The 25,651-nt window shown below is 35.2% G+C and overlaps 1 protein-coding gene and 1 long non-coding RNA gene across 9 annotated transcripts in view; one reads left to right on the top strand and one right to left on the bottom strand.

Moving 5' to 3' along the window:
- Positions 1–23,483, bottom strand: part of nav2a (neuron navigator 2a) — a 386,862-nt gene extending 363,379 nt beyond the window's left edge. For 4 of the 8 annotated variants that reach the window (XM_068222552.2, XM_073908175.1, XM_073908169.1 and 1 more), the window contains exons 1-2: positions 23,436–23,483; positions 20,940–21,461 (exon numbers count right to left, since the gene is read on the bottom strand). In XM_068222552.2, the coding sequence (XP_068078653.2) occupies positions 20,940–21,176 (237 nt within the window). In that variant the 5' untranslated portion in view covers positions 21,177–21,461; positions 23,436–23,483. The remainder of the gene's footprint in view (positions 1–20,939; positions 21,462–23,435) is intronic. The other 4 variants (XM_021477726.3, XM_021477728.3, XM_068222554.2 and 1 more) reach the window with 1 other exon arrangement.
- Positions 1–25,651, top strand: part of LOC141375331 (uncharacterized) — a 314,549-nt gene that overhangs the window by 83,832 nt on the left and 205,066 nt on the right. The window lies entirely within an intron of this gene.

The following is a 25,651-nucleotide window of genomic DNA, read 5'->3' as shown; positions in this document are numbered from 1 at the left end:
AATCCCACAGAAGAGCCTCAGATGGATACTTTTGTTTCTGTATTCACTTTATGTTTGAAGTTGTTGAATATTTGCCTATTCCCACCTCATTCTTCCATTAATCAGAGTGAGTTTGAGCTATTTCTACAGAAACATTCCTTGCATTTTCAGCATAAACCCAAAACACCGGCAAAGACACTCAACACAGTGGACCATAGAAACCTCACTGGCTACAAGCGTTTCAGATGTGTTATTACCAGAGCAGCACAGGCCGAGAACACAGCAGTATAAATGCTCACAGCAGCATGGGCTATGTGCAAGGTATGCACCCTGGGGTACAGCAATCACTCAACACATAAGTATAAATCAGGCTTAAGAAATGAAAGGGCCAATTTGAACAAGAACAAAACAGCTCAACTAAGCTCTAAGATAACCAGTAGCTACAAAAAACAATTTTCCTTTTCAACATTTTTCTTTTAATTATAAAAAAGCGTTTATTCTGTGGAAGAAAGGAAATCATTCAGGTTTGGAGAGATAGGAGACCCAATATGACAACAATGACAGCATTACTTATATGAACATATTCCTCTATATACAACCATGCTTAAAGTGAGTTACAGTCCCACATCTACTTTGTACTCTACATATAGTCACCAACACAGGTGGGACGGCTTTTAACAGAAGGGTTTTAATGGATTTACCTATAAACGGCTCTTTCTAGACGCAGGAATCAATGAATGCTTTTTAAGCCTGTCTGCAACATGAGTATGTGGCCCACAGGTACAACCTTTCAAGGTTCCCACTCATTCACATTCAAACAAATGCACACACACACATACATCACTCACACACACACACACACGGCAGAGAAACATTACAATGCTGCACGTCTCTCAGGTAGAGCGGAGGCCAATGGGTGACTGAAAATCATTCAGTGATTCATTCCACCTCATTCTCTGTAGATTACATGGTGGAGGAAACTCATGGAGGTGAACAGGGATGAAAACCAGCATCTGAAATAGCTACGAAGTGCAGAATAGAAAATTCGACAGATGAGTAGGAGAATAAATGTATATGCACATTACATGAAATGTACCTTTTACTCTAAAAAAATGAAGCACCACTATTCTATTATAAAATCCTGAGTGTGCAAATTATCAAAGTATCAATTGCAGGTATCCGTTAATAATAACATTTTGGATGCAGTATGATGATTATTATTTTTTTTATATTATAATAAATAATAATTATAGATAATAGGGTTGGGCCGATAGACAATGTCATCGTCCATCGCCGATGGCCAATAGACAACATGATGCTGAGCCGGAATCGCCGATCCTCTGCCCCCGTCGCAAACCTGCTCATGAATTCATAATGCCTGCAAATGAGTGATAATCTCCCGAAAATCGCGCGTCTCCCTCCCGGTCCTCAAATAAGCTGCGCACCCTTCTCACCCCCGGATCCCTCCTGCCTCTTTAGACACGTCGATGCCAAATTGATCGACATCGCCCAACCCTAATGGATAATTTATAAATATTTCTATGTACATTTCAATTACAACATGACTAAAATAAAAGACTTTGCTTGAGGCAAAAAAAAGTTAAACAATTATTGTCCTTCAAAGCATTTTATATTTTTTGTTTGTTAGTTGTTGTTTTTTTTTACAAAAATTTAAATTGGTCAGAATAATTTTACATGATTCCAAAAAAAAAAAAAAAAAAAAAACTTACCCATCCAAGTTCACAAAAAAATAATGAATCCAAAAAAGTCAAAAATAAATGAATAAATAAATAAAACAAATAAATAAAATAGAATTTGCGATTTGTGGAAAAATATTTTGATTAATTAACGTAATTTTCTATTTTATAATGAAAGCTAGAGTGTGGTAATGTTTAATAAATAACAGGTACTCATTAATATTATCATTTTGGACGTTGCAAGATACATAATAAAAAAAATGTCTAACAGTTGTTGTGAACTATCTCTTTAGAATTAAAAAAATACTTTAATATAAAGAATAAGGTTTTATTGAGATGTATTATCACTGATTGGATGATGTTGGCCTGATTGAGTACAGCTTTACTCGAACAAAGCAAAATTAAGACCTTTTTATAATGATTTAAGACCTACAACACAATATTCCAGTCTATTTAAGAATTTAAGCCCTAAATTTTTTGTTTTTGAAATTTAAGACATTTTAAGACTTAAAGACCCACCCTGTATATATTTTTTAATTTCAAGTCCAGAAAAATAACTGAATCCAAAAATAAATAAATCAATAAAAGAATTAAGCTAAGAATAACATTGCAATCTAAATGTAAATTTGCACATTTTTTTGTATTATAATATAAAAATGTCACAACATATTTATATTAAATAAACTGCCAATTTAAGCACCTAGTTTTAAACTAGACGAATTGAAAAATGATGTTAAAAACACCAACATAAACATCCAGAGAGATTTATGCTATTCCAAGCTATAGCAATCGATATTTTTAACAACGTCGAAAATCTATAAGTGTTTCATACAATTCAGGCGGAAAACATGTAACCACTTTTCCTTTTGCCACAGAAAGGCCAGCAAAGCCTCCAATGCCATTGCTCATTGTCACCTCGGCAAACCCATTTCCCAACAGCCCTGAAGGAAAAACTGCGGCTCAACATTTTTTACACAACATATAAATATGTCACACATCACATACAGACACACACATACACACATTGCCCCTGAACCCACAGCAACAACTGCAGGTTTTCTATGAAGTGCCTTTCCGTGTTTTCCATCACTATCCCTCCCTTCCCTCTTTGTCCCTGTGCTTGTCTGTAGCTTTGCCGATTAGGATTCACCACTCAAACTTGCTCATCCAATTGGTGGCAGAAACGGGATTCTCCAGCTTTGCACTGCAGGTTACATATGACTACAGAAAAAAAACGTCTTTATCCTCCTGTTATCAGCAGGAAAGCTCCCAGAGTGTAAAATTGAATTTTGATGAGATCGTATGCCAAGGGGGGGACATTAGTGAAGAGTTTGGGAAGTGGATGAAGGCTTAAAGAGGAATACTGAAGCAGGTAGAGTATATCAGCAGTGGCACACGCTAGAAACCGAAGATAACAGCCTTAAAAACAGCATCAAGGCACTCTGGGAAGGCAGTCCACTCCCGTGCAAAAGTGTTAGCCGAGATCAGCAGGGTATGTATTGGACGGATGTGCCATGATAAATAACAGAACGCATGGCTATTTGTCTTAGAGCACGAAATCTTGTTTACCGTTAATGCGGTGTTTACTGGAGCCTGGATGCCACTAACAAAGACCTTTTGAAAGGTCAGACAATAAATTAAAACTGGGAATAGCACTGCTGCCTCGTGTGATGGAATCCATAAACAGGTTATTGGGCTAATAATCTATTTGAAGCATGGACATGCAATGCGAATTCAAAATGTGGCCTTGCAAACTTTTCGTTTCTTATGTTTTAATTCATACGGGACAACTAATGGTCATGGAAATCATTGCAATTGTTTTTATCAGTGTTTCCCAGTCTTTTTTATCCTATATAAAGACCAACAAGTTTTTTGTCCAACTATTCTGAAGCAGTTTCAATCATCAATGTTAAGCTGCTTTGATGCATTCTACATTGTAAAAGCGCTATGCAAAAAAAAAATGAATTGAAATGAATATTATTATACAAAACAATATTGAGCATTATCAAAAATATGATTGAAGTCCAACACTTCAAGTTACTTTCTAAATTAAAAGCAATTATTGTTACACTAAAAAAAATGTTTGTTGTTTGTTCAAACTACTTATTTAAAATGAGCTGAAACAACACAATCTTTGAGTTTTTTGTGGGGACAACTTGATTGTTTTTTGTTTAATCTACTTAAATTTGTAAAAACTAATGTTAACTTCTACTTCCTAATTCTATCACGTTGCCCCAACACAAAACGATTGTGTGGAACCCAGCATTTTTTACAGTGTATAGGAGGCAAATATATATATATATATATATATATATATATATATATATATATATATATATATATATATATATATATATATATATATATATATTACTTCTATATATACATTTTATATTTTACTTCTAATTAAACTACTTTTAATTACTTTTAATTAACTTTTAAACCTACTTATGGAAATCAAACTTGATTGTAGTATGCAATGATCCACAGCATTTCTATTGAGACTCTATAGTCTAATATTTTTTTAGCCTAATGCTATGTGGTTTCTGTGATGTTCCCAGAAGTTTTGTCATTGTGGAGATGAAAATCTGTGTATTACTTACTATCAGGGCCAGCCCTGTACATTGGGGGGCCCTAAGCAAAATAATTTAAGGGCTCTACCTTGCTCTGAATAGTGGAGTACTGCCATTGCAAACCAGCCCACAATGGTTTTATTGCTTATTAAATCCAATCAATGAAACCAAATTAAAGCTCAAAGATTTGCCACATTTCTGCTTAATAACTCTGTGAATGATTTGGACATTTTAAAACAGCATTGTTTTTGTCGACTACCAGCTTCAAAAATAAAAACTAAACAACCTTTAATAAAGGGACCAATGGTTCTTACTTTTATGTTAGGGCTGGGCGATTTGGCAAAAAAAAAAATTATAAAGTTTGACCAATTCACGATTTCGATTTTTTTTATTGTGTAACTAGTCACCTTAAAACATTACAACAACATGACTGAAGTAACTATCTTTTTATAAGTAACTTGAAAAACCATCTGGTTAAGGAACATTGCATTTTTAATGGCCATGCCATACATAAATTGGTCAAGAAGGTGTAAATAAATGTAAAACAAATTCACAAGTTAAATATCGTTGCAGAAGATTTGAATTAAAAATATTTCTGTAAATATTGCACTTGCAGGAATACAGAGGTATTTTTTTCAAGTTTTGCTGAGCCTAGGAAAGATTGGCTGTCAGCTCGGCTTCGACTTTGTCTCCTTCTGATTGAATGACAGGTTGTAATGCTGCTGCCTTTGTCTTAAAAAGATACAGAGGAAGTAAATGACTGAACATGGAATCTGTAAAGCCTAATTTAACCCAATGTGTGAAGTTGTGGACGTATAGCAGGAGCAAATAAAAGCACCAGATGTGTGTCTAATATAAAATAATATATTTATTCAAATTTTTTTCCCCCTTTTATTTTATTATCCCCCTGTTTATTTTTATTAAACCATAAGAATTAACATATTTTATCCATAACTATACTGAAAATAAAAATAGTCGTTTATAGTTACTATATACTATATAGTTACTATAGTACAGTAGCTTATAGTTACTAGTTCTATTGGATTGCGACCCCTGGGGTAATTACATTATATTAAAGGCAGCAATAGCGTCAGAAGCATTTTGATTTTATAACATCAGGTTATACTTTCTGGCACATTTAAAGCACTGACACAAATTTAATTGGTGTGTCTGCGTCATTGCATGCAAGGTTTCTGTATTTATAACCACCTCAGAGGATATTGGGGGTCGCGAGTCACTGGCATTTTTATTTTGGGGGTCACGGGGTGAAAAGTTTGGGAACCCCTGCGCTAAATGACGTCATGGGGCGGGTACTTTCATTTTCACTGCTACAGGCCCTCACCTCTGCTCGTGTTCAAACCAAAAGATCGGCAAAGTTTTTCACATGGCAGGGTTTTAAGTACTTCATACATGTTGAGATCGAGTTTATCGACTTGATGAGGGAATAAGTCTCGACAATTCACACAGACGTGACTTAGTAAAGCATGAAGTCATGTAGGATTTTACTTGTTGCATTAGTCTGAATGTAAATCCCCTCGTCAGGCAGTGCTGGAGTAGCGTGACAGAGTGGACCAAAGCGCGTTTAATGCAAAGGTATTAACAAAAGAAAAATACACAACTGAAGACACTTAAATGCTTGTATTTGTTGTATTTGCACCAGCTCTGCGATGCATGCCCACAACTTCATCCATTGGGTTAAATTAGGCTGTCCAGTCTCTGTGTTCAGTCTGTCACTACCATGTTTGAAACCCAGACAGGCAGTCAAGCAGGTCGCACAGCAGAAGCGACACAGCGCGCACATGACAGTTCAAAGTATCACACACCAGACGCGCACATTCGCATGATGTTTAACATGAAACTAATCAGATGGCGCATGTGGCTGGGCGAAGCCGACTTGCAGCGCCGGTGTGTGTATAGAAACCTATGTTAAGAATTCTAAAATCCATGGTGCTGCGTTGTGCGACCTGCAATCTTCAATCTTCTGGAGTGCGACCTGCTCCATACAGAGAGTGAACCAAAGCACATTGGTGCCATTATAATGTATGGAATATTTTTATTTTTAAAAAATCATGATTTCTCGATTTAATATAAAAATAAATTGTCGTCAAAAAGTAAATTCGACTTAATCCAAAAAAATTTTTTTAAAATCGCCCAGCCCTACTTTACGTCCTTCTAGAGTGTTTAAAACCTATTATATTAATTTAACAAACAGATTAAAGATTCTATAAAAGTTTCTAGGTTGTTTTAAAAATAAATTCCAAAAACCCTGCAATGAAATGAGTTATGCTGTCTTGATATAACATTGGCATGTCATTTTTCAATAACAGTGTTTACTAGTAAAAATATATACCTGGTTAATTTAGTGACAGATAACAATGTTAAACACTATAAAAAAAGGTCAATGCTTATAAATGTCAATCACCTACAACGTAACACTGGAAACTTTCATGAATTCCACACTTACATCTTAAAGACATTATAATGTGGATACTGCACATACAGATGGCCTGCAATAATCGAATTAATCCTGTCAAAACATGCATGGCTTGTCAAGTCCATTATGCGTCTCCAGTCCAGCATGTCCAAAATGATGGCCCAAATCTGCGGCTTACAGCAGCACAGTGAGATTCTTGAAGATTGTATCCAAGATCTAGACGCTAGCGTAGTTTAATTAAACGATGTAGACGAGACCTACAGATACAGCACTGGTCATGCTCAGCTTCAACCTTCCAACTGGGCCTGACCACCTGTCCCTGGGTAAGGAGGAAGAGGGGACTGACAGATGGTGCTTTGGGGTCTCAGAGAGTCAGGAGCTGCTTTCTACACTCTCCATCCTCAGACTAAAACACCATCACTGACTTGAAGAATTTAACAGACCAGCTGCACAATATATTGTTTTAGCATCGATATCTCAATGTGCAAATCCCCGTCTATAAAAATCTGCCTTTAGTCTTAAATTTCAAATGTTCATTATTGAGGTTAAGAAATTCAATTTCAAAACAAATTTTAATGGCATATAATATCCGTTTTAAATTATATAGTATATACTTCAAATTATAATTGTCAACAATTACAATTAACACAATTCAAATTTAGATTTTGTCATATTTTAAGCTCCATACACCTTTCTCTTGCCACCATTTGGTGAGTGCGTGTGCTTGTCTGTGTGTGTGCTTATCCATACCTCTGACATACTGCCAGTCTGTGTTCTGGATTAATTTGTTGACAGATTTGTGTTGAGGTGGCTGTAGAAGTGTCAAAATGCCATTGGTTTCTTGAAATAAACATTGAATTTCGAGATAATCCCTTACAGCTATTTGATAAGGAGGTGAAATCTTCTTCCACTCCTTGCGATGAACTGACTGGACACAACATTTTCTTTTTAAAGAAGAAGAAGAAGAAAAAGAGAGAGGAGAACAAAAGCATTGGTTCTTGCATTGACTCTGAGTTTGAATTATTTTGCAATATTTTAGCAGCAAATTAATAAACACACATCGGACTAAGTGTGCAAGGTTTCTGTGCAAGAACATTATTTTTAGGATATGAAGATGAAAAATGTACAGGACAATTTCTGATTTCAGTGTACAAAGTCATTTACTATGTATTGATGAACAATGAGTCAGCCAAAAATTTATACCAATCCGTTGTGATTGATCACAAATCCCAATTCAATTATGATACTAGTACAATAGTAATAGTTTATATGAACTAATCTCAAAAAAATAACTGAATGACTAAAAACCTTGTTCTCTTCGACTTATTGTATGGATCGCTGCTTTATTTTATGTTTAATGCCATATTCCAATTTTGCGCAGAAGATTAATTTGCATACATATATAGACAGAAACACACTCACTGACCACTTTATTAGGTACACCTGTCCAACAGCTTGTTAACGCAAATTTCTAATCAGATGGCAGCAACTCAATGTATTTAGGCTTGTAGACATGGTCAAGACGATCTGCAGCAGTTCAATCAGACTTGGAAACATCAGAATGGGAAAGAAAGGTGATTTAAGTGCCTTTGAACATGGCATGGTTGTTGCTGCCAGACGGGCTAGTGTGAATATTTCAGAAACTGCTGATCTACTGAGATTTTCACGCACAACCATCTCTAGGGTTTTAAGAAAATGGTCTGAAAAAGAGAAAATATCCGGGGAGCGGCAGTTCTGTGGGCGCAAATGCCTTGATGATGTCAGAAGTCAGAGGAGAATGGCCAGACTGGTTGAGCATAACCAAAGTATGCAGAAGAGCATCTCTGAACCCACAACCTTGAGACAGATGGGCTAGCAGCAGAAGACCACACTGTGTGCCACTCCTGTCAGCTAAGAACAGGAAACTGAGGCTACAATTGGCACAGGCTCACCAAAATTAGACAATAGAAGATTGGAAAAACGTTGCCTGGTCTGATGAGTCTCGATTTCTGCTGCGATATACTGATGGTAGGGTCAGAATTTGGCATCAACAACATGAAAGTATGGATCCATCCTGCCTAGTATCAATAGTTAGTACTTAATTAGTGGCTTAGAACCAATTGAGCGTCATGTCAACTCCACAGCCTACCTGAGTATTGTTGCTGACCATGTCCATCCCTTTATGACCACAGTATACTCATCTTCTGATGGCTACTTCCAGCAAGATAATGCGCCATGTCATAAAGCACAAATCATCTCAGACTGGTTTCTTGAACATGACAATGAGTTCACTGTACTCAAATGACCTCCGCAGTCTCCAGATCTCAATCCAATAGAGCACTTTTGGTATGTGGTGGAACAGGAGAATCACATCATGGATGTGCAGCCGACAAATCTGCAGCAACTGCATGATGCTATCATGTCAATATGGACCAAAATCTCTGAGGAATATTTCCAGTACCTTTTTGAATCTATGCCACGAAGGATTAAGGCAGTTCTGAAGGTAAAAAGGGGTCCAACCCGGTACTAGTAAGGTGTACCTAATAAAGTGGCCGGTGAGTGTAACTTAACTTCTATAGTAAAGAAATAAAAATACTATTTAAATCAATGGCTAGTGGCTATAGATTACCACGCAGCATTCTTTAAAATATCTTATTTTGTGTTCAAAATACCTAGGGTTGGAATAGAATTTATTTTATTTGCACGTTTTATTCTCTCTGTTGTTGTAGCGGTTTTAGAAAAGATAGAGGATTTATATATTTATATTTATATATATATATATATATATATATATATATATATATATATATATATATATATATATATATATATATATATATATATTTATTTATAAATGCTCTATCTTTTCTAAAACTGCTAAAACAACAGAGAATAAAATGTGTAAATAAAATAAATTCTATTCATCATAGAGAAATAATAAATCATAAGCATATTATGATCATTTTTCTGTGAACTGTATCTTTAACATTGAACTATACTGCCCAAAAGTACATTACAACACCATATACGCCATTGCACAACTACCAATGCGCAACATCTAATGTAGGCCTACACTATATTATGATAATGTAAATGCAGCGGCCTGTAATACCACAAGACAGAAGTCTTATGTCTGCTCTCACATCTCTGCTGGAGGGAGTAAGACCTTCCTCCATGCTTGAGGAGTTTCTCGCAGGAGTTATTGAGATGAACTGTCAGAGAGGTGTAAAGAAAGAGCGCGGCGCACACTTCTCCTCATCTCCGCTGGTGAAACTCCGGCAGGGGGGAAGGGGAGGAAACCTGATTACGTGATAATGGCTGGCTGTAAATAAAGAGGCTGTGACAGTCATTTTTCAATGAGCTTTCCTGCCTGGCTGATATTATGTTCAATTAGGCTCAGATATTTCTTGCAAGGGCCGGTGGCAAACGATCAATCAAGACTGTCAGCGGTCTCTCTTTGCATCTCTGGGAAGGAAGCCAGCATTACTAAATAAAGGTGCATAGAGATAGATATAGTGTTAAAAATGGCAATTATTGACTTTGATGCAGTTTTAAGCAATGCAGTTAAATCTGCAAAAGACAGAACATTACTGGCAATATGCTTAAAATACCGAAAATAGAGGAAAGGGAATTTGCGTGTTTGGCATATTTTACACTGTTATCTTGGATATGTTGTTTATGTTATTCTGTCAATTTGTATAATATACAAGTTAATATTGATTTTATTTGATATATATTGGACTGCATGATATTGTAAAAATATAAAAAATATTGCAATATTCAGCTTTTTTTATTTGTATAGCGCTTTTACAATGTAGATTGTGTCAAAGCAGCTTCACATAAATGGTCATAGTAACTGGATCAGGGTAGTTCAGTTGTTAGTGTTTAAGTTCAGTTCAGTTTAGCTCAGTTCAGTGTGATTTAAAATCATTACTGAGAGTTCAAACACTGAAGAGCAAATTCATCAATGCGTAGCTCTACCAATACTGAACCATGCGAGCCAGTGGCGACAGCGGAGAGGGAAATATTCAATATAATTTCAGCAGATGTCTATTTGCAATTCATAATTTTCGATAAATTGGGATTATTTTGAAAGGGAGTGCTTCAACATAAACTATAATAAACCAACCAAAAACGTTGCTGAACGGTTTTTTTTTTTTTTTTGGTGCAGCACTAATATATACAGCTTAAGTCAGAATTTTTAGCCCCCCTTTGAATTTGTTTTCCTTTTTAATTATTTCCTAAATTATGTTTAACAGAGCAAGGAAATTTTCACAGTATGTCTGATTAAATTTTTGTCTTCTGGAGAGAAAGTCTTATTTTCTTTATTTCGGCAAAAAAAAAGAAGTTTTTAATTTTTAATGAACCCTTTTAAGGTCTAAATTATTAGCCCCTTTAAGCTAAGTTTTTTGATAGTCTGCAGAACAAACCATCATTATACAATAACTTGCCTAACCTGTCTAGTTAACCTAATTAACCTAAAGCCTTTAAATGTCACTTTAAGCTGTATAGAAGTGTCTTGAAAAATATCTAGTAAAATATTATTTATTGTCATCATGGCAAAGATAAAATAAATCAGTTATTAGAGATGAGTTAATAAAACTTTTATGTTTAAAAATGGTTTGAAAAAAACTGCTCTCCATTAAACAGAAACTGGGGAAAAAAATAAACAGGGGGGGCGAATAATTCAGTAAATTCACACACACACACACACACACACACACACACACACACACACACACACACACACACACACACAGACACACACAGACACACACAGACACACACAGACACACACAGACACACACAGACAAACACACACACACACACACAGTTCAAATCATCTAAATCAGCGCATTCACAAATAACAGCTTGTTTGCAAAAGGCACTAAACAGCACTTGCCTTTGACAGCAAAAGCCACTATATACCGAGAACCAATCAGAAACCTCGAATCGAATCATGTTTTCAATGCAACCGCTCTGATACGCCGGCTTTTTTAACCCCTTCAGACCTGAATTATGTTCAAAATTTCAGAAAAATGGGATGTCATGTGATGTCCATTGTAATGGACGCAGGGTCTCAAGGGGATAAGGAGACTGTTTTATTCCGCTTCCGATTCAGATTGTAAAAGATGGACTTTAATGAACTGCATGAGCCTGTCTGATTGTCAATGAATGGCAACAGAGATCTGATGGATTTAGAGGGTTTTATATCTGAACTCTTCATACATTTATTCTTCTCTTCTTTGTCATACGCATGTATATTTAGATTTTTATGGTATTTAATTTAATTTGTCTTACAGAAGTGTTTAGCCTGAAAAGGAAGTCTTTAATTTTGAATTGTGTTTTGTTTATTTATTTGTTGTTCTGTCATTTATTTTCAGAGTAAAACTATTATGTTTAAATGCCAAAAAGAGAAATGGACTACTGCTTTATTATTATTTTGTGCTGTATCATATGATTACTGAGCAGATAGCAATTTGAAATATAAGGTGTTTTCATGTGATTTTCTGAACTAGTAGTGTTATGAAATTATTGAATGGATAATAATAGTGATAACTGTGCAACTGTGATTATTCCTCAGACTATAATCATAAAACCAAAATCTCTAATCGTTGCATCCCAAACTGAGAGTACACATGAGTTTGTATAAACAAAATTCACAGCCGCCTATAGATAGATCGTCATATTTGTGGTTATTTGGCGTCAAAACTTTTCAAAACACCTGCCATCGTTTTCTCTTTACTGTCAAAACGATCTCAAAGAGTGTCAATATCAAAGCAACGGCAGGTAACCTTAATAAGTCAAAACAGACATGCACTTTAACACTTCACACAATATGACTCAAAGCGAAAAAGATCAAAACAAACAGTTCCTTCGGCTAAAAGCACAAACACAAACAGCCTCCTCATCCTATAATAAAAGCATTCTGATGGCCGAAATGTCACAGTCAAACAGTCTGATTTACAATTAGCGTCAGTCTTTCACTCCCAAAGGCAGAGAAAAGTCTCGCCCTGACAAGTTTCGGAAGAAACAGTGTCTTTTGACAGAGGATTGCATGAAAAGGTTGATCTGTCAAAGCTCTAAAACCTCTAGAACCCTCTAAAACACAGAAGCATTTGTTCTTTCACCTTTTAACTCTCCTAACATCACGCATAACATGTATAGACAGGGTTTTTAATAAGCCATGAGATATTAAACTGAGTGTCTGCAGGCAAAACTACTCATAATACAGAAGGCAAGATAACAGCACCTGCGGGATCTGTCTGTTTCCACTGTGTGTAGGCTCAATAAACACTGCCTCTGGTTTATAGTGTGCACTAGTGACACAGTATACATGTCAACCAAAGGGAGAGTTCAACATTCATACACAAATATATGCACAATGTTTTTAAAAACCTGGCTTTTTAATGTAAACGTCAACAAAAAAAATCTAAATTTTAAAGAGTCAGGAACCAACAGGATGAAGTTTGTGAAAAGGATAAAAAAGTTCTTCTGAAGACAGGCTGTTTATGTTAGTAACTAACCACCACTTAAAGAACGAGTACAGGTCATTCAGCGGTTAGAAACCTGCAATTTCACAGAGACGGTTCTAAATTAAGAAATATACTGCAAAAATGATTTCAATCAAGAAGCATTTTCTACACAAGCAAACAAAATAGAAAACGTCAAAACTAATTTTTTTCCCCTAAAAACAAGCAAAATATGGCAATCGGGTAAGCAAAAAAAAAATCTTGCTTTGACAAAATTATTTTGCGTACCCTACTGGCAGATTATTTTGCTTGTATGAAGGAAAAAACTTTTTTTTGACATATTTCTTGAAACAAGACCATATTTTTTGCTTGTCTAGAAAATGCTTTTTGATTTCAGATATTTTAACTAGAAATAAGCCAAAAAATGTAGGAAAAGCATTTTTTGCAGTGTACAAGTAAAAGAAGAAAACACTAGGGAAGAATAAATAAATTACAGAATAAGCCATGATAGGCTAATGTAAAAAGTCTAAACTAAAGGCACCGATATACTTTAAACAAACTTGAAGAACGTACTGAAACTACATAATCTTGTACAAAATCCATCCAAAATGAAGTTAGTACTTAGTAAGTTTGCTTTTGGCGTAGAAAACGGGGGGTTGGGGGTTATTGTTTGGCTTCTAAACACCTTTAATCTACCATTGGTCCGTGATGATTACACAATCAGTGGGTGTGATCTGCAGCTCCGCCTACTTTGGCATGCAATTTTTTCATTTGCCCTTAAACGAAGAACGAAAAAGTTTACTGGGGTATGCCGGGGCCTTAAAAATTGTGTTAAATATTACCATTATTCAAACTTTGATAAAAAATATTAAACCGTCAAAATTAAGTCATGATCAAGGTTATGTTAACATGGAAAAAACTAAAATCTTGATGCAGAAACGACAGAATTTTTAGGGCAGGAACATTTACTTCCACACTGTAAAAATTCTTGTTGCCTTGAATTTTTTAGCTGAATCAACTTTCAGCTAAACAAAAGTCATATCGTTTGTTTGTCATACCTCAACGTTTCTAGTCATATCAACTCACATTAATCAAACTGTCTAAAATATTAAGCTAAACTTTGAATGCCTCAATTTTTTTTTTTTTGTTGAAATCTGATTAACTTTTTAAAATAAGTTAAAGAAACATAAAAAATATGTGTTGTCCTGGCTTTTTGTCATTCATTTATATCATGCAGTGTAATGGACATTTAAAAGCAGTCAAATCTATTTTTAAAAATTATAAAAATATATAATCAATAATAATTTACTTCATATTTGCAACTGCATTTATAGCATTCCTTGAGTTCCTATCAAAACAAATTACAGAATGGAAATGCTACCAAATAGGTCTCCATTAAGAAACCATTCACTGTGTAACTGTTCAGAATCACTAATTTCTTCTAAATAAGGCTATTGTGCAATGCAAAAATATCCTGGCATAAGCTAAGGCTGAGTAATATGATGAAATATATAACATTTGGACAAAGTAATCGTTTATTTCGTGGAATCACAAAATCCATTGCTTTTTTTGATAATATTCATTCGTTCATTCATTCATTTTCCTTTAGCTTAGTCTTTATTTCAGAGGTCGCCACAGCGGAATGAACTGCCAACTTTTCCAGTAATGCCGAGTTCAGACTGCATGATTTTTAAAGTAGTCGTGTCACAGATGTTTTCACACTGCTTGACTGTCTGGGCTTGTGTTTCGTCGCTGCTTTGTTTACACTGCAAGATGGATCGGCGACTGGGACATTCACATTGCATGACTTTACTATAGGAAGAATCGCCGACAACTTCGTCCAAACTACGTCTCACAGCCAAAAACACGTGTATATATTTTGTTATTAACTACATAATGAGAAAGAAGCCTTTAATGGGGTAGAACATGCACATGTTTGCTCACCTGGGTTTAAAGGGAATTAGCAATTTCTCCTTAACGTTGATAATAAACTAATTTATTTCTGTATGAAATGTCAAACAGACACGGTTGCTCCTGAATCCAGTCAAACCTCCACTAGTTTTTCCTCCATTTCGTGGGTCCAAATAAACCGAAAAAGAGCGCTTTTAACTTCTCCCCCAGCCTCCCGCTGGCCTGCAGCAGGTATACACACGCGCACACACAAGTGAAAGCTGCTCTCTCATTGGCTGTAGGCGATCGCCGATGTTATTTTCAGTCAAAACTCAATTCACACAGCATGATTTGAATCGCCAACAGCTCCAGATATTTAGCATGCCAAATATCTCACAGGCATCGGCGACTCATCTGCGATTCTCTCAGATCACGTCTTTGAACGTTCATACTGTGTGATTGTCACTCACGTGCACGAGCGGCGATTTGCCTGTGATTTCAGGCATTTGTCGGCGATTTCTCAAAACCTGTCGGCGAGCCAAAATCGGGGCTAAAATCACGCAGTCTGAACTAGGCATAAATGTTTTACGCAGCGCATGCCCATCCAGCTGCAACCCATTACTAGGAAACACACACACACAATACGGACAATTTTGTTAAATCAATTCACCTATAAAGAATGTCTTTGGACTGTGGGGGAAATCGGAGCACCCGGATGAAACCCACGTCAACACGGGGAGAACATGCAAACTCCACACAGAAATGCCAACTGGCCCTGTCTGGACTCAAACCAGCGACCTTTTTGCTGTGAGGCAACAGTGCTAACCACTGAGCCACCGTGCCACCTTTTTGGTAACATTTATTCAGAATTTATGAGCGCAATATTACACACAATTAAAGGGATACAGAAACATAAGTAACAACATGATTTGATTTGAGAAACGTAAGAAAGTACAATATTTATATTTTACCTAGCGAAATGTTTTTATTAATGACCTGCAATCATTTGTTTTTGAAAAGCATTTTATATTTTATTTTTTTATATTTATAATTTTTTTAAATCATTAAAACATCTGCGCTTAGTTTCTAAATAAAGTGAGAAATATGATCCCATAATAATGTTTAAATGTCTAAATATATTCTTTAAAATGTATAAGCACTTAATAAAAACATATTATATATATATATTATTGTTATTATTTATTCGTTCATTTTCTTTTCGGCTTTGTCCCTCAATTAATCTGGGGTTGGAGTTTCACGAACTCATTTCTAAGAACTCATTTCTTTTATCTTTGCCATAATGACAGTAAATAATATTTTACTTAATATATTTTAAATAATATTTTTTAGATGTTTATAAATACTAATATTCAGCCTAAGTGACATTTAAAGGCTTAACTAGGTTAATTAGGCTGGTTAGAATAATTAAGCAAGTCACTGTATAACGATGGTTTGTTCTTTAGAGAATCAAAAAAAAAAAAAATAAGAGGGCTAATAATACTGACCTTAAAATTATTATTTTTTAAAATAAAAACTGCTTTTAATCTAGCCAAAATAAAACAAATAAGACTTTCTGAAACATCATTTGGGAAATATTTAAAAAAATAATAATAATTAAAAAGAGGGCTAATAATTTTGACTTCAACTGTATATCATTATCAGGATGAGGTAACATTTTTGTCATATGTGCACTAGCACGAGCACATTGACCACATTTCTGATTCACATCACATTCCTCGATATGCAATTAGTAATTTGGTCTTCATACCAACAATCTTCTTTCTGTCATGCTGTGTGTTCATTTTAGAAGGCGTAGCATCCTAACAAGGGTTCATCATGCTGAAAAATTGGGGAACAGCAGCTGTGCTTTTTGCGACTGTAATTAATTCATGTTCTGCTAGATTCCCAGGTGATCAGTTTTGCATATCTAATGGAGTCAAACCAAAGAGAATGACGGAAAGAAGCCCATCCACCACAAATGTCATTGAAAGGAGTCTGTATACTTTAATGGTCCTCCAAGACGAGCCTTTAAGTCTGGGCGAGGAACCAAAATGCCCCTGAAGGATCCGGCTGGGCAACCAGGAAGCCCAAGCTTCGTCTACTCGCTTCATGGTAGGATTTACACCAAGCTAAACATGTCATGCTTGGAGAGGCAAGCGAATGAGTATCGGCTTACATGTAAAATCAGATTCTCGGAGACGGAAGTGAAACATGGGCCTTGAGGAATCTCTAAGCCAATTAGTTCAGCTCTTTAGAGCAGAATACGCCCGTTCTGAGGGGGCAAACCTGGATCGGATGCAAAGTAGGCTAAGGCTTTTGAGATGACTGCTCTAAAGTGTTTTAAGCTTTTCAAGCTGTTTATTTTATAATAAAAACCTTTGTGGTGGATAATCTGCTTCTATTTTAAAAGCTAAACAAAGAACTGAAAATGTTCTTTGTAGCTCTGCATAATACATCGTTTCAGCATCAATATCACGATGTGCGCATCTGCAATAGTCACATCACATCACAAAATATGCAATGTTGAGTTAGGTTTATAGTTGACCATAGTTTTTTTTTGAGAGAGAGAGAGAGAAATCTGCCTGCGTTTTTGAGGTCTGTGACTGTATAAACATTTCAAGAGAGTTTAAAGCAGGGGTCTCAAACTCAATTTACCTGGGGGCCGCAGGAGGCAAAGTCTGGGTGAGGCTGGGCCGCATAAGGGATTTCACAAAAAAAGTCCTCAAATGTCATTATTAACAGTTTTAATTATTTCTTCTGAACATGAAGTGTCCTGAACATTAATAGAACATTGAGTGAAGATTATGAACAGTTCTTCTGAACATGGCATCTTTTGCCTACTCCTTGCTGCCAGAGACTTGACAGCGCTTCTTCTCACAAATCTGAACCACATTTGGCTTTAGAGCGGAAGCAGTTGAGACCCTCAGTATGGCTTGAAGATGATCATCATTAAGTCTAGACCTGTACTTTGACTTATTGAAGTTCAAGGTGGAGAATAACTTCTCACACAGAAAAAAGTGGGGGAACTCATTCAAAACTTCCATTCCCTCACCTAAAAAAAAGGCGTATATATGTATAAATAAAACACCCCCACCCCACTCCAGTCACATCAGTCTGTATCTGCCTATAATATAAGATGCAGGCTGTAGCTAGGTAGGTGGCAGGCTGCAGATAGGTAGCTAAGTGGCAGGCAGGGGGGGGAACAGCTTACCTTGGTTCTGGCCGGCGCGAGTTCCCTCCTAACACTTCCCGCCCGTCACAGCGTCTAACAAAGGGGCGGGGTGCGTGGTGACGTCACCGGCATCCCCGCCCCTTTGTTTACACGGCGGGCGGGGAATGCCAGTGACCGCTGTGTACAGATAGAATCAGCGGAGCGGGGAGCGCTCTCTCTCCCCGCTCCGCTGATTCTGTCAGTGTACAGCGGTCGGCACGGGCCACAAAATATTGCACTGAGGGCCGCAAATGGCCCGCGGGCCGCGAGTTTGAGACCCCTGGTTTAAAGCATTCAGGCATGAGAAATTGCACCATTTGCAACTTTAATAAAGACACATTTCATTTTATTATTTATATGATGCAGTGTTTTGTTACATTGGATTTTTCCAATTTCTGTACCTGAATACTGTTTGACACAACCACAAAGCATAGGTCTCAAACTCAATTCCTGGAGGGTCACAGCTCTGCACAGTTTTGCTCTAACCCTGATCAAACATAGTCAATCCAAATAATTCAGGTGTTCAAAAGAGTCAAGAACACCTTGATTTGTTGGATCAGCTGTGTTTGATCAAGTTTGGAGCAAAACTGTACAGAGCTGTGGCCCTCCAGGAACTGAGTTTGAGACCTATGTAATAAAGCAACATTGCTTGTAATTTGTTTATTATTTTATGCATAATTCAATCCACTATTGGAATCAATCTGAATTAATGAAACTTTCCAAATAGAGTTATTCAAGGCATTTGGTGAAACTGTATTGATATGGCACCATTTATTTCATTTCCGACAAGAAAATGAATAAATGAGAGACTCAAAATCCAAAACAAACAAAATGAAATGCAGGACGTTTTTAAAGAATATTATAAAATCCCTATATTCAAGAGCTCCAGGGGGAGATGTGACTAAAATTGACAATTACTTGAATTCCTTAAACTTACCTACATTAAATGAAGAACAAAATAGGAGAATGACCCTCAATATAACTGAGTAATAAAATAAATAAATAAATAAATACATACATTTAATAAATGAAGTTCAGTTTAATTTAGATCTGAGTCACTTGGACTCTATCTCCAATTTTTATCCCAGGTTAAAACCTTTCTGTTCAGGATTGCTTTAAAGGGTTTTCTGGATTAATACAATGTTTTATTACTCTTCTTCTGTCTTGTTTTTTTATAATGTGCCTTTGACATACTGTAAGGTGTCCTTGAGTGCTTTGAAAGGCGCCTATAAATAAATAAATAAATAAAAGGTATTATTATTATTATTATTATTATTATTATTATTATTATTATTATTATTATTATTATTCCTGAAAGACTCCACTCACCCACAACACGGATTATTCACACTCCTACCCTCAGGGCGGAGGTATAGGAGTGTGAGATGCAGGACTGCCAGACTTAAGAACTCTTTCTTCCCATCAGCTATCAGACTTCTAAACAGATAACCAACGCACAAACCAGTCTCTTTTTCTGCTCAGTACAACACTACATTCTCCATCCCATTTTGCACTATTTTATTTTTTTTGCACATAAGCCAATTGCACTAGGCACTTTTTGCATAATGAGCACAATTAAAAAAAAAAAAAAAAACAGTGTACATTGTTTACATCTGTTTCATTACTCAAATCAGGTCTATATATTGTTTACTTTCATAGATATTTATATACTTACATTTTATAATCATACTTCAGTCACTTCTGTGTATATATGTGTATTTATGTGTATGTTGTGTATGATGTGTATGTTGTGTGTATGACTTCACTGTGGACGGCAAAGTAAGAATCTCATTGTACAGGGAGTGTTTCCTTACTGTGCACATGACAATTAACAGTTAAATTGAATTGAATTAAATTGTTATTATTACTACTTCACCAGCATTTCACCATTTAAAGTGAGAAAAGATATTTTCATATAACATGTGCACACAAATAAAATCAATTCATGGTAACCATTGGGCCAAAACCATGTTTTATAGACTTTTACTACAAAAAAGCCAGTTGATTTTCATAAAGGAAAGCAAGGCAAAGAAATGGCCCTGCCATTGTTTATGCTTGTTTCCAGAAGCCAGAACCCACTTCCAACAGCATTGCCACTTTTTTGATGACATCACGTACAGTATATCATTGCAGGTGGCAAATCCTGACTGCTCAGGAAGCAAAGTGCAGTCAGATATGTTTATAGTTCACAATAAGACAATAATATAGAAATATTTTTTATAAATAAACAAAATATGAAATCAATGACATCGCAACAAACAAAAAAATATATAGCCATACCTGAACCTGGCATTACACCAACACCAACACTTTTCTTATGCTTCGCTGCTATAAGAATCTCAAATTATTCACAAGCTATGCGGTCAGTGTGTGCATGTGCAAGCAGTCATAAAGCAGACACACAAATCTCAGCACAAGTCAATTAAGTGGCCGTTGCACCTGGTGCTATGCTATTGGGCCATATGCCAAGGGACGTGCACGGCCTCAGCTGACCATAAATCACCGGATAATGCACAGCATGGCCAAGGTGAAAGTGTTCCAAGTTCCTCCTTTTTCATTACAATAAAACTAAAAATGTTTGCAAACAGAAGCTGAAAAAGTCCTATTTGGAGGCCAACACAAATCTGAGGCATTTAAGAAAACAACAGGCTTTTGATTGTGGGAAACACTGCAGTTTTAAGCATCTCAACCCAAAGCACTCACCTTTTTCTGATCCTCCAGACCATGAATCACTGGCTTCCGCTTTTGGGGCTGAGATGCAGACGCCTCGGCTCCCGACTCAGACATCTTCCTGAAACACTCCTTGAAGTATCCACAGCACTTCTTCAAATAACAATCCAACGCTCTCCGACCGGTTCCTGTATTCCCAAATCCAAAGTCCCTATGCGACCGCGCTAATTCCCTTTGCCACAGAAATGTCTGTTCATTCGTGCGATTCATTGAGGCTGGAGTAGAACAGACGCGTGTTCACACCATGGTGCATCCCTTTAGATGAAGCCCAGCACGGCTGCTCTGTGACAGGCATCGGGAAGGGGGGAAGGGCCCCTGGGACCGGCAACCCCAACTTCATAATTACACATTTCTGCATTCACAAAGTCATGATGATCCCAGAATCTGCAAACGGCATACTGTCATCCTCCTGCAGCTTTACGTCAGAGTTGATTCTTGTAGAAATCCTCTCTAAAAGTACCCAGAGACAGTGTTTGCAGAGCGGGGATTTGTCTTCTTTGCATGAACAGGTGCATGTCGGTCAAAGAGAAACAAGACAAAGATCATTTTAGTTAATTTTATTAAAAAACATGACAAAATAAGTAGTAAAAGTAAAGTAAAACTAGTAGGAAATAAAATTTGCAGTTAATTTATTTACCTTTACGCCATCTAATATTTGGGTAACGTTTTCTGTAGTATAATATTAAAGATGTTTAGTTGAAATTGTGGTCCTTGGTAATTTATAATATCCAAAATACTTGTAAAATTATTGTTTTTGGGGGCTTCAAAAGACCTCAATATATTGTCAGTAGTCACAGGTATTAATATTGCTTCTAATGTAAATTTTTTTTTTTTGGACTGTCCCAAAAGAATCAGCAATGACCACACTTTCAGCTATAAACCTTCTTTAATGTTTATTGCAACTGAATTAGATGGCTACTTCTATTAAAAGAGATTATGAAAAACTAAAAATTGCAGTCAATCTATTCATTCTTAGGCCATCCACAATGTGGGTAACTTTTTTCTTTAGTAACTATAATATTTATGATGTTTAGACAAAACTGTGGTCATTGGTGATTTATAAAATGCAAAATACTTGTGATATTGTAATTAATAAAACTCATTTACAGAATTATTCACTGAGGATAAAAGATAACAAATGACTGACTGGTTTCATAATACCCTATATATATATTATCAGTGGCCAGTATTCATTTTGTTTCTCCGGATTTAACTACAGTTTTAGTTTTTTGGACAGTCAAAGTCTCAGATAACTGACTAATGACCACAGTTTCAGCTACAAATTATTAAATGTATATTGCAGAACTACATTAGATGGCTAAAGGAGTTAATTAACTGTAAATGTTCATATCTGGGTGAACTATCCCTTGAAAAATAACTAAATTAACTTAATATTGAAGCTAAATGCTGCATAAGGATTGAATCATGTTGTCAGATAGCTATGAGAGTTTTATTCATGTATTTTGTTGGATCACTACTTTCAATATAAGACCTAACAAGTAAAGTGACACATAAGTCATATAACATCCCATAAGCAAACAAATGAGCAAAACACATGGTTTTAATGCAGTTCCTATGCCAAAATAAGGGACAATCTACCAGAAACTTACATTTTCACATGTAAAAAATGTGACAGGGCCTGACTTAAGCTTGTTGTCCTCAAAATAATCATACAAAAACAAGTAGAAAATCATACAATTTAATGAAAGAAGGCACCCTTGATCACTGTCAGCTTCTTCTCCGTCAAATGATGTCACTTCCGAGCCTTAATCGTGTATTGCATACATTATGTTAAATTTAATGCAAATGTGACAGGACTGACAGAAACATGGGGACCGTTGCAAGTTTATTTGTATTATATATTAGTATTTATTTATAGAATGTATTGCTAATTTCATGTTTTTAATTAATTGATGTGAATAATAACAACTTAAACTTGCTTTTTCTGAGGTATTTATAACAGTTTTTAGCATAAAAAACTATTAAAGCTGTAGGTTAAATTGTACATTTTTGGCATGAAATACTTTATATTCACTGTATTGGTGTTTTAATTTCAGGGAAAGCTAATAAAATGTCCCATAAATGGTTCTAAATACAGTTTCTTCGCCAAAATAAACAATCACAAGTGTTCAACTTTGATATTGTCAAAACATGCTCACGTAAGTGACAGACAAGCAAATAACAATCCAAAAAGGTATTTTTAAAACACTTAAAACATTCATCTGATTATTTTTTTTTTCTGTACGAATCCATGAAAACAATGACTTCTGATTTAACTAGTCATATTTCAGCCATGCAGCCCCTCCTTCATTGTAGTCGAGATGCTTCGGTTCCGAAGTGATTGAGTATAAAAATGTAACACCGCACAATAATTCAGAGCCGCGAACTTACAGATGAGATGTGACGAGGCATATTCAAGTCCAAACACTAACTTAAAGACGACAGACAGTAAAATAGGAGGAAACTCACCGGAGCAGGAGCTGTGAGCGTCCGCTGAGGGATGCGGAGCAGCAGTGCACGCGCGGAGCCACAGCAGCTTCACTCCAGCACATGACGTCATTCCGCACTCACACACTCTCGTGTGCTTTCTAGACGCTTCATACCGCTGAACGTCTCCATAGAAACCGACACAGCCAATGCGCACACTGACACCTGGCGGCGGACAAAGGCAATGTAACGAAAAACAGTGGTGCTGGAAGACAATGTGTTTATTGTTTCATTTTTCTATACTATAGATTACATAAAAAACAATAATAGCAATAAAAGAAAATGTATGATATATACAAATATTAATACATTAGTTTAGAATTTGTAGGCTAGGCAAAAGTAGTGTTGCGAGAAAATTATTCGTTTATCTTTTAAATGAGTATAAATGTATTATGAAATGATATTAGTAGTAAATATTAACATAACAAATAATCAAACATTTCCCAGAGATGGGTTGTGGCTGGAAGGGTATCCGCTGTGTAAAACATATGCTGGATTAGTTGGCGGTTCATTCCGCTGTGGCGACCCTGGATTAATAAAGGGACTAAGCCAAAAAGAAAATAAATGAATGAATGAATAATTAAACATTCTAACATATATACAGAAGTGTGTGTGTGTGTGTGTGTGTGTGTGTGTGTGTGTGTGTGTGTGTGTGTGTGTATAGCCAGCATAAAATGATTAAACAAATCCAAAATAATATTTTGACAAAATATATGTGTATTACATGTATAAAAAACAAAACTATACAAAGCTATTTTACATATTTAAAAAATAATAATAATATAAATTGTATTATGTACAAATAAATTGTATATTTAAATTTAACTAAAACAATTCTCAAATATATGCATGCATGTATGTTATTCTAGCCAAAATAAAACAAATAAGACTTTCTCCAGAAGAAAAAATATTATCAGACATACTGTGAAAATGTCCTTGCCCTGTTTAACATAATTTGGGAAATAATTAAAAAAGAAAAAAAAATATTCAAAGGGGGGCTAATAATTCTGACTTCAATTGTACATAATAAATACACACAGTACACACATATATATTGTCAAATTAAACTTGTATGTTGTGCTATTCATCTTTGCCCAGCACTAACATACATGATATTTCGTCCTAAATAAAATTAAAAAGCTTGATCTTTTTATATGAAGTTATTAACAGCTTTTTTTGTTCATAATAAACAAAAGGTGCCATGTTTCAGACATATTCAATTTAGACAACACAATACCAATGTTTTAGTTTCAGAATAGTTTAGAAATAAAAAATACAATATTTGGTGAAATAAAATAACCATGTATACAGGAATAAAATTAGAACAACTATAAACTTTTGTCATTATATAAAAAAAAAAAGTAAAATTGTGGCAACACGGTGGCTCAGTAGTTAGCGCTGTTGCCTCACAGCAAGGATGATGGCTCGAGCTCTGGCTGGGTCAGTTAAATTGAATGAACTATAGGTGAATTGGATGAACTAAGTTGGCCGTAGTGCATGTGTGTGAATGAGTGTGTTTTGGTGTTTCCCAATGCTGGGTTGCAGCTGGAAGGACAAATTGTATATTTAAAAAAAAGAATTCTCAAATATATGCATGCATGTCTGTACACATAATAAATATACACATTACACACAAATATTTTGCCAAAACAATTTAGCATTTTTTGATTAATCTTTGCCCAGCAGTAATATAAATATATTTCTTCCTAAATAAAAAATATAAGACTTTACATTTACAGTTTTTATACAAAGTCATTTACAGCTTTTTCATATGAAAAAAAAACAAAAATGTTTTAGACATTCAATTTAGACAACACAACACCAATGTTTTAGTTTTAGAATAGTTTAGGAAAAAAAAAAAAATATATATATATATATATATATATATATATATATATATATATATATGTATATGTATATGTATATGTATGTATATATATATATATATATATATATATATATATATATATATATATATATATATATATATATATATATATATATATATATATATATATATATATATATATATTAGGTGAAATAAAATAGAGAAACTTAAAACTTTTGCCATTATTTTAAAAATAATAATAATAAAAGTATCAGACTTTTACCTTAGAAATGCAGTGAAGTAAATTGTCAAACAACTTCACAATTAGGCTGTTTTAATGTATTAATGTATTAATTAATGTTAGTTAATG

Source organism: Danio rerio, chromosome 7, assembly GCF_049306965.1.
Source record: "Danio rerio strain Tuebingen ecotype United States chromosome 7, GRCz12tu, whole genome shotgun sequence".
NCBI classification, from domain to species: domain Eukaryota; kingdom Metazoa; phylum Chordata; class Actinopteri; order Cypriniformes; family Danionidae; genus Danio; species Danio rerio.
The sequence above is the reverse complement of the archived record's forward strand: the minus strand, read 5'-3'. Positions and strand labels throughout refer to the sequence as shown.